The sequence below is a fragment of the Dendrobates tinctorius genome, unplaced genomic scaffold, assembly GCF_039654945.1.
Source record: "Dendrobates tinctorius isolate UK_male_01 unplaced genomic scaffold, ASM3965494v1 ptg000007l, whole genome shotgun sequence".
NCBI classification, from domain to species: domain Eukaryota; kingdom Metazoa; phylum Chordata; class Amphibia; order Anura; family Dendrobatidae; genus Dendrobates; species Dendrobates tinctorius.
The window spans coordinates 61,895,476-61,906,135 of NW_027361675.1; the positions used below are offsets into that span (position 1 = coordinate 61,895,476).

At 48.7% G+C, this 10,660-nt stretch overlaps 1 protein-coding gene across 1 annotated transcript; it reads right to left on the reverse strand.

The window, feature by feature from the left end:
• Positions 1–6,684: 6,684 nt before the first annotated feature.
• LOC141085965 (uncharacterized) lies at positions 6,685–8,652 on the reverse strand. Its single transcript, XM_073571650.1, has 2 exons — positions 8,405–8,652; positions 6,685–8,290 (listed from the first exon to the last, which is right to left on the reverse strand). Exons 1-2 carry the CDS (start codon positions 8,494–8,496, stop codon positions 6,955–6,957), a joined length of 1,428 nt encoding a protein of 475 aa, XP_073427751.1. The 5' UTR covers positions 8,497–8,652; the 3' UTR covers positions 6,685–6,954.
• Positions 8,653–10,660: the final 2,008 nt, after the last annotated feature.

Here is a 10,660-nt window from a genome sequence, read left to right on the forward strand (position 1 = left end):
CACAGGGAGAGATGTAGACATGGCCCTCACTGCCTATCATGATGTTTCTGGTCATTTTGGAGTGCCAAAGGCAGAAGCCACAGACCATAGGTGATTCTATTGGATTGGCATGAGAGGAGACATTGAAAAATGGTGGCAGTAATGTCACACGTTTGTGACTATCATAACTGTGAAAGGTGATCATAAAGCACCACTGCATCCGCTTGTAAGTTGACGTCCATTACAAATGGTAGCCATTGATCATCTGAGGATAGAGGTCAGCAGGACAGGGCATAGCTACATCTTAACCATCATCAATCATTACACCAAATTTCTAGTGGCCGTACCTGTGAAGGATTTAACTGCCCAGACTACACAGCGGTGGAGCAGGGAGAGGTAAGTATTGCAACTTGCAAGTGCTGTGGCCATGACCATGCAGGGGGGGCACACTCGTGGTCGACGGTACTGGCACAGGGCCTCTTATAGTACGTTGGTGTGTCTGACAGCGAGTGAGCCCCCCACCATCGAAACATTGTATTGTACTATGAGGGGCCCTGTGCCAGTGCCGTCGGCCATCTGTGGGCCCATCCACCTGTTCAGAGCAACGGCACTTGCCCGGGTGCACCAGGTGTTGACCCCAGCCATTGGGGGGGTGGGCAGCCCACTTAGGGAGGTTTAAAAAATGGCTTATGTTGATGTGTTGGCTGGACAATCAGCTGCTGCAAAGGGCAGAATTGGGCAAGTCTGAGGAAGAGGAGGACAAAAGCGAGGCAGTTTTCTGGCAACCTATGTGTCATCAGGGGAAGGTGGGACAAAATCCTTTGAAACCCATGCATGGTTCATTTTAATGAAGGTTAGATCATCAACATTTTGGGTAGACAGACGGGTCCTTTTTGCTGTCGGGATTGATCCAGCAGCACTGAAGACTCTTTCAGATAACACACTAGCAGCAGGGCAAGCGAGCTCCTGTAAGGCATATTGTGCCAATTCAGGCCAGGTATCCAGTTTACAGGCCCAATAGTCAAAGGGGAATGACCTGTGAGGGAGAACATCGATATGGGAAGAGAAGTAGTTTGTAATCATAGTTGACAACTGCTGTCTCCTGTCACTTTCAATCGATGCAGTATTACCAGTCGTGTGAGCGGTACTTGAAAAATCAGTCCACAACATAGTCAAGAAACCCCTGTGTCCAACGCTACTTCGGCTGTGTGCACCACAAACACCTCTTCTATGTTGCCCCCTACAGCTCGTGGGAGAACCATCACCACCGCAATGTGCTGGTAATGCCTCAAACAAACGGTTTACCAGAGTTGCTTGTTTGTTAGCCAATATTAGCTGTAGGTTCTCCTGTGGCATGATGTTTTGGAATTTGCCTTTATAGCGTGTATCCAGGATGCTGGCCAACCAGTAGTCGTCATCGTTCATCATTTTGACAATGCGGGGGTCCCTTTTTAGGATCCGCAATGCATAATCGCACATGTGGGCCAATGTTCCAGGTGTCAATGATACACTGCCAGTGGTGGGTGGAGGAGCACTTTCTGGCAAATCCACATCCCTACAGTCACGCAGAAGCACTGTACCTGACCTTGGAACGCCAACATTTTCTCTTGCCCCTGAGAAGCATCCTCCTGCCCAAAATAATCATCACCCTCATCCTCCTCCTCTTCCTCTTCTTCCTCCACCTTGTCCAGGACAGTTTCCTGACCAGACAATGGCTGACTGTCATCAAGGCTTCCCTCCTCCTCTGCTGCAGACGCCTAATCCTTAATGTGCGTCAAACTTTGCATGAGCAGACGCATAAGTGGGATGCTCATGCTTATGATGGCGTCGTCTGCACTTACCAGCCGTGTGCATTCCTCAAAACACTGAAGGACTTTACAGAGGTCTTTCAGCTTACACTACTGCGCACCCGACAATTCAATGTCTTCCCTCAAACTGCCTGCCAGTGTATCCTCCCACTAATGCATTACAGCCTGCCTCTGTTCGCACAGCCTCTCAACCATGTGCAGGGTGGAGTTCCACCTTGTTGCAACATCTATGATTAGGTGGTGCTTGGGGAGGTGGAGCAATCCCTGCAGCTTCTGCATATGAGTGGAGTGGACGTTTGAGCGACGGATGTGTGAGCACAGTCTTCGCACCTTATGGAGCAGGGATGTTAACTCTGGATAATTATTAAGGAAGCACTGCACCACCAGCTTCAAAGTGTGAGCCAGGCAAGGTATGTGTGTGAGTTTCGCATGGGCTATGGCTGCCACAAAATTTCAGCAGTTATCACTAACTACCTTGCCTGCCTCAAGATGTAGACTGCCCAGCCATGACTCTGTTTGTCGCTGCAAGTAATCGGCCAGTAACTCCACGGTGTGTCTGTTGTCGCCCAAAGACATCATCTTTAACACAGCCTGCTGATGCTTACCACTAGCTGTTCGATAGTGGGACACCTCATGTGCAACACTGCCAGCTGCGGTTGTTGTGCTCGTTCGACTGCACTCTGTTGACGAGCTTTCGCTGATAGAGGAGGAGGAGCGAAAGCCTACAGCCAACTGTTTCCTATAATGTGGGCTAGGCAGCACTGTTCCACCGCCGCTGTCCCCAGTGGAGCCTGCATCCACCACATTAACCCAGTGTGCAGTGATGGACACGTAACGGCCCTGGCCATGCCTACTGGTCCATGCATCTGTTGTGAGGTGCACCTTTCCACTCACTGACTGTTTTAGTGGATGGACAATGCGGTCTTTCACATGCCAGTGGAGGGCAGGGATGGCTTTTCGAGAAAAGAAGTGCTGACTGGGTAGGTCATAGCGTGGGACAGCGTAGGCCATGAGGTCGCGGAAAGCTTCGCTTTCAATCAAGCGGTAGGGCATCATCTCTAATGAGATTAGTTTGGCAATGTAGGCATTCAAACAAAGTGTACACGGATGAGAGGATGAGTACTTTCTTGTCCTACTCAGAATGTCTGGTAGGGTGAGCTGGACTGGAGAGCTGCATATGAGGGAAGTGGCGGTGGACCGGATGGAGTAAGAGGGATTGGTGATGGTATTGGTGGTGATGGCCTAGATTCAGTGTTGTGTTGCAAAACCATTGTGATTCCATGAGTGCGTTGGCCTTGCGATGACACCTCCACATTTAGTGCTGGTGGTGTGCTTAACGGTGGCGGTGGTCTTACAGTGGGGGAAGCGATGGAGCATTGCTGGCTACCTTGAGTCGGAGCAGGTGCACACGTGCTACCTGAGGTTTTGTAGTCCTTTCATGCTTGCAAGTGCATGTTGATTAAATGTCTAAGCATGCAACTGGCATTCAAATTTCTGGGTTGTTTACCTCGGCTAAAGGTCCTTCCGCACTTCTTACAGGTAACCTTTGCCTCATCAGTAGGATTTTGGACAAAGAAGTGCCACACTGCACTCTTCCTACCATGATATACATTTTCTGGCCTTGCAAGCTGTGCTAAGTTGACCGTCTGGCCAAGCTGTCCTGCAACTCTTTTAGTTTTTGTTCCAAGTTTTTTGACAACTATGGGCCTGCCAGATAACCGCTGCGGCGATGTCAATGCCTGCTGCGGATCCTTCTCCTTATCTGAACTATTGCCAGCGCCACCCTCCTCCCCCAATGGATGCCAGTCCGGGACCAGAAATGGGTCATCCATCACCTCCTCTTCAAAGTCATCTGCACCTTCCTCTTTACCTTCCTCTGTGTCACCGTGTAAGGTGGTATAGCATGCGGGAAGGGGCACCTGAGTTTCATCAGGGTCAGATTCTGGCTCAATAGACTGCGAGGGCAATGTAGTGCTCTGGGTCGATGTACCAGCAGAATCATGTAGCAGTGGCTGTGCATCAGTGCACTCCATGTCAGATTCATCTTGGACTGGGGAATTCTGGATTTGACTGGATAACCCAGGCATGGTATGTGAAAAGAGCTCCATAGAGTAATCTGAAGTGTGGGCTGCCGCATCTTTAACTTTTGGTGGGGGTGAAGGACACAAGGAAAGATGTTTTTCCTGACCAGAACCATGACCTGATGACTCCGTGCTTGCTGGTTTTGAACGTTCAGAAGAGCAGGCAATAGAGCTGGTGGCTGTTTCAGCAATGTACGCCAAAACCTGTTCCTGATGCTCCGGCTTTAAAAGCGGTTTTCCTACTCCAAGAAAAGGCCACCTTACAGGCCTTCTTGGGCCAGACGATGACGCAGGCTCAACACCTCCTGCCTTAGCTGCAATTGTGCTTTTGCCAGAACCAGCCGATGCACCACCACCATCAGTACCAGCTGCGTACCCCTGCCCACGTTCACGGCCTCTTCCACCATACTTCCTCATGTTTGGGAAAATGTACCAAAAATACCAGCAGAGAGATGATACTGTATGAGGAGCGTCCAGCTGTGTAAGGTGTATTAAAAAAATTAAATCTACGTATATATTTTGTTTGTCATAGACGATCTCACAGTATATATTGGACCGTAAACCAACAGGCAGATATACCGAACTGTATCAGAAGTGTACAGCTGTATACGTTTTTTGTGTAGCTAACAATCTCCGTATATGTATTTACGGAGTGTCACACACACACGCTGACTCTGTATAGATGTGACTGTAATGCGAATGGCAGATATACAATACTGTTTGAGAATTGGTCAGCTCTACATGGTGTGTGTATGAAAAATTGTCAATCTCCGTCTATTTGTATAGGGACTGACACACACTGTCTCTGTCTAGTTTTGACCGTTATCAAACAGCAGATATTCGAAACTGTTTGAAAAGCGGACAGCACTCTAAGGCTACTTTCACACTTCAGGTTTTCGGCGTCAGGCGCGATCCGGCGTCATGCCGGAACGCCGGATCCGACAAATGTTTAGTAAAACCGGATGTGACGATCCGGTTTTCTGCCGGATCCATCTTTTTCTTGACAGACAAAACTGGATCCGTCTCATCCGGTCCATCCATTTTTCTATCCGTTTTTCGACGGATTACGCCGGATCCGGTTTTTAAAATTGACCCTTGTGGCCTTCCGAACGGGATTGGCTACTGGAAAACTATATATAGCATGTTCCTACAGCCCTTCTTTGACAGGTTGTAGAGGAGAAAGTGCAGGTTGGAGAGAAGAGCAAGTTACTGGCGAAGATGGATGTTGTCATTGGAAACATTTTGAAGAATTTGGCGGATTTTATAGCGGAGGCGAATCGTTTGAGGGTGATTGTTCTGGAGAAGGAGAGAGCGAGACAGCAGCGCATCAGACATCGTAGACGACGTTTGTGGTTCCACCCCATCACAGCCAAGAGAATGACGCGTGGGGTCTATGCTACACTCTGCATGGACCTTCGACGAAACCCGGATAAATTTTTTGGATATGTTAGGATGAAAATGGAGAATTTTGATTACTTGGTGGAGCGCATTGCACACCTCATAAGAAAAGCGGACACCTATTGCCGCTTCTCTGTTTCACCCACAGAGCGTCTGATGGTGACTTTAAGGTAAGCCACATTTATTGGATGTGATCGCATCAGAGCACACTTTCACTGCAATCTTGTTGGTGGTAGTTTGTATCTCCAAGTGTTATAGCTCAGTTTTGGTATGTAATGCTGTGATTTAAAACTAATTTATTGTTTTTTAATTCCCCACAGATTTCTTGCAACTGGAGAATCCCTTTCGTCACTGCATTTCCAGTACAGACTCGGGATTTCCACCATATCTGGAATAGTGAAGTACACATGCCGTGCACTGTGGGACTCCTTAGCTGAAGAGTTTTTACCAGAGCCCACAACAGAGAGGTGGATTGAAATTGCTGACAAGTTTCAACAGATATGTCAGTTTCCCAACTGCTTGGGCGCTGTGGACGGGAAACATATCCGCATTGTAAAGCCAGCTGGATCGGGATCGGAATATTTCAATTACAAGAAATATTTTTCAATTGTCCTCATGGCCATCGCTGACGCGGAATACAAATTTATTGCGGTTGATATTGGGGCCTATGGCCGCTCCAATGACTCTCAAGTTTTCAAACTGTCTGCCATGGGGCGTAAACTGTATGGAAACACCTTCCAGTTCCCACCACCTAGACCGCTGCCGCAAACATCTGGTCCACCTATGCCATTTGTCTGTGTAGGGGATGAAGCCTTCCAGCTGTCAGAACACCTTTTGAAACCGTACTCTAGCAGAGGATTGACAAGACCAAAACGCATTTTTAATTACCGCCTCACAAGAGCAAGAAGAATGGTTGAATGTACCTTTGGTATTCTGACAGCCAAATGGCGGGTCCTATTGACTGCGATCAACCTCAAGACAGAAACTGTGGACGAGGTGATCAAAGCGTGCGTGGTACTCCACAATTTTGTTATCTGCAAGGAACCCATTTCCATTGAGGACACCTCTGAAGAAACCACCTTGCAAGATTACCATGACATTACCACTAGAAGTTCTGTGACGGTTTCAGTAATGAGGGACAATTTTGCACTATACTTTATGTCACCTCAAGGCAGAGTACACTGGCAGGATGACAGAGTGTGAAAGATTTGTGCCCAACCAAACTTGTGTACCTTCTGTGCCAACAGTATATACCTTTGCCAACCAAAGTTGGATATCTTGTCATGGTCTCTATTTTTAGCTTTAGGCCACAGGTGTGTACCTGGTTGTGTTTTATGCAAAGTATTTCACCTTTTAACAAAAGTTGTGTACATTGTTATGAAATCACCAACAATAAACACAACTTTTTAGGTGAAATACTTTGCTTCAAACACAACCAGGAACACAACTGTGGCAAAAAGCTAAAATTTACCCACAGTTATATACCTAGTTTTGAATACCATTTCACCTTTTAAATACCCTGTATTTAACCTTTTTCGCCGCAGAAAGAAATGACAGACAACCAGTGTAAAATAATTTAACTTTTATTGAAAAATGTTTTTTTTAGTAAACTTTTTTAAAATTTTAATAAACTTGTTTAATAAAGCTGTGAAACCATAAAACTGGTCATTTTTATTTAAATACACACATTATAAATCTGTGTAGTGTGTGGTGGAAATACTGCTGTAGGGGCTGCGGGACACTTCGACACTGGGAGTGTGGAGAGAGGACTGGGATCGTGGTGGGGAAGGAACAGTTAGAGGTGAAGGTGTGGAAAAAACTACAGAATGGGTGGACATGTGGGAAGCAGAAGAGGTGGTGGGTGGTGGAGTGGAGGGTTGGGCAGGGACTGTAGGAGCAGATGATGTTGATGGCAAGTTGTATGGGGAAGGAGTTTGGTACGGGGCAGGTTGCTGGAAGTGGGGAGATGTCTGGTACGGGGCAGGTTGCTGGAAGTGGGGAGATGTCTGGTACGGGGCAGGTTGCTGGAAGTGGGGAGATGTCTGGTACGGGGCAGGTTGCTGGAAGTGGGGAGATGTCTGGTACTGGGGAGGTTGCTGGTACTGGGGAGTTTGCAGGTACTGGGGAGGTTGCTGGTACTGGGGAGGTTGCTGGTACTGGGGAGGTTGCTGGTACTGGGGAGGTTGCTGGTACTGGGGAGGTTGCTGGTACTGGGGAGGTTGCTGGTGCTGGGGAGGTGGATGGTGCTGGGGAGGTGGATGGTGCTGGGGAGGTGGATGGTGCTGGGGAGGTGGATGGTATGTAATAGGAGGGGGAGGATGGAAAGTGGCTGGAGGGGGTGTAGATGTAATAGGAGGGGGAGGATGGAAAGTGGCTGGAGGGGGTGTAGATGTAATAGGAGGGGGAGGATGGAAAGTGGCTGGAGGGGGTGCAGGTGGAGGAACTACTGTGGTGGGAGGAGGAGGTTGGGAGGTAACTTGCTGGAGAGCAGCGTGGCATGAATGCATTACATGCATCTGCTGGGCAGGAGAGAGTGTTTCCATGCGCTCCACAACAGACCTGAAAAAGGTGTGGTTTGGCGAAGATCTTGCTTCTGAATGCATGGTTTGCAGAAGTGTCTTCACCTCCAGAATGCTGGAGTTGATCTGCTGATAGCCTGCGGAGATTTGCTCTGACAAGACTTTTAGACAGTTCTGGAAAGATGCATTCAGATGCAAGAACTCTGGCGCATAAGTCTTTTCCTGACCCCTCTGCCGCTGCCGCCCAGTACCCGCAGGTGTACTAGAGGTGGCAGGGGCAGAAGGGTGGGGTAAAGGGAAAGCGATCTCCTCACCAGCAGCTTCATGTAATGTAGGCGGCCACGATGCTCCTGTGCTGGTGGATGGGACAGATGGGTCGAATGTGTGGGAAGGCTGGGAAGGTGCAGATGTACCGGGGCGGTCGAAGTGTCCCTCGGTGCCGGTCTCCTCAGGGATCGCCTCAGAAGGGTCCAATCGTGCAGGCTCCCGAGTGCTGCTCACCGTGCTGTGGAATAAAGAGAAAAAAAAACAATTAAAATAGTGACATGGTATGGCCCTGGCTGAAAAAAAAAAGTTACATCTAAACATTTTTTTGTCACATGTGGTGTGTAATATTTACCTTCTGGTGAGCATTGTCTCCCGGAGGAACGACAGGGCTCGTGCGTACTTGTACTTGCTCCTGCGTCCTCCAGATCCACTCGGGGCCCGCATCTCTTTATTGAACTCCTTCTTGAAACGATCCCTCACAGACCGCCACCGCTTCACAATTCTCTCCCCTGAAACGAGAAAGGACAAAGTGGTTAGTATACAACATCAGTGTTTCCCAAACTCCAGTCCTCATGGTCCCCAGGGGTCATGTTTTCAGGATTTCCAAAGTAAATAGAAATCCTGAACACATGATCCGTGGGGACCACGAGGACTGGAGTTCGGGAAACACTGGTTTAAATCAAGCAACCGGTACTGTATATACTTACGCTCTTTAATCTGGGCCCGAGCTTCGAGGTCCTCCCAGCGGTCCACAAGGAGCGAACAGATTTCCTCCCAGAGTCGTCGGGTAACGATCAGGTCAGCGTGGCGTCGGTCAGCCATATTCCAGAGCGGCTCCCTTTCTCTGACGAGATCGATGAGGCGGTCCACATCAATCCCTCCATCCTCACCGTCAGAGTCGGGAGCACGCTGTGAAGGCTGTTAAAGAAAAAGACAAGAATAACATAATTAGCCTCCACAAAAGAAATGAAATAAAAAGTGCAAAAAAAACAAAGCAAAAATATTTATACTTACACGCTGGTGACCGCCGCGTTGCTGTCGCCGACGACCCTGGGAGGCACTGCGAGGACCTCTTGGCCGAGCACCAGATTGGGAAGACTAGAGAAGAAAACAAAAAATGTTATGTCTTTGGATGTAGGCATTTGTTTGCTGTGTGTGGTCTGCAGAACATTGTTTTCTATGTGTTGTGTGTAGTGTGATGTTGTGTTTCTGCGTTTGATGCAAAAAACTTACCAATTGTGAGCCCACTCCAAGTGTCTGTCCACCCCTTCCTTCTTCTTCTGGGAGCTCCTCTTCATCTTGTGATTCCTGTTTTGAAATAAAAGGCAATGAATACACATATATTACAGAGATGATGGATTTTGGAAATAAAAACTTACCGTCAAACGCTGATGATGCGAGGGAGGGCTCCCTGAAGATGTGCTGTCTTCCTCATGGCCAGACTCCATGGCTGTGGGTGGTGTTTCTGCTGCTGCCACTGCTGCTGCTGCTGCTGCTGCTGCATCTATTGGGCGGCTGTTGAATAAAGAGAAACAAAGGGCCAATGAATATCTTGATATTCCATAGCCCTAGTTTGGAGAAATGGGGGATTTGATAATTACCGTCTCTCATCTGCTGCTGGACTCCCCTCCCGCTGTTCAGCATGCTGCTCCATTTGGGGTGGTGCTGATGGTGCTGCTGCTGCAGATGTCTGCTGCCTTCTCCTGCTCCTGGTTCTTGGCTTGGGTGGCATGTTGGGTGTGGCTGAGGGTCCCATTGTCTTGCTTTTATATATGTCCTGTGGGCAGAGCTACTGAGCATGCTCAGACCAAAGAAACCGGATCCGGCGCATTGCGGCGCTCATAGGCTTTCATTGTATGAAAAAGCCGGACACGCCGGATCCGGCGTGTCCGCCTTTTTCGACGGATACAAAAAACGTTACAGTCAACGTTTTTTCCAGACGCCGGATCGCGTCACATTGCCGGATCCGGCGAAAATCGGATGAAACGCATGGCCATCCGGCTCGATCCGGCTCTAATGCAAGTCAATGGGGGGGAAACCGGATCCGGCATTGCATTTCGACGAATCCGGTTTTAGTCAAAAGCGCCGGATCGCGCCTGAAGCAGAAAACCTGATGTGTGAAAGAGGCCTAAGGTGTAGGTCTGGAAAAAAGGAAAAACTCCTCGGCTTTTTTTTCCAGTCACACACAGATAGCTTCTATTTGTCCGTGATACCAGCCGGTACACGGTAGTGTGTGAGGAGCGTACACCGCTATGCGGTGTCTGTAGGGAAAATTGTCAATCTCCGTCTATTTGTATAGGGAATAGTGTTGAGCATTCTGATACTGCAAATATCGGGTATCGGCCGACATTCGCTGTATCGGAAATCCGATACCGAGTACCGATATTTTTACAATATCTAATACCGGAATCGGAAGTTCCCATAATGCAATGAGCCAGTTGTGTTAGCCATGTTAACTAATGGCATGGCTATGATTGACTGCTGAAATGATGTCATCATGATGCGCGGTCCGTGCGGGCCTGCCTGGGGTCTGTGCTTGCCTGCCAGGGGTCTGTGCGTGCCTTCCGAGGGTCTGTGCGGCCTGCCGGGGGTCTGTACAGGCCTGCCA

Bases quoted from the DNA above. Each gene is read 5' to 3' on its own strand.
- LOC141085965 (XM_073571650.1), bottom strand. From the start codon at position 8,496: ATGCGGGCCCCGAGTGGATCTGGAGGACGCAGGAGCAAGTACAAGTAC. The intron at 8,291-8,404 runs GTAAATATTACA...TTTATTCCACAG, and splicing joins GAGACAATGCTCACCAGAAG to CACGGTGAGCAGCACTCGGG.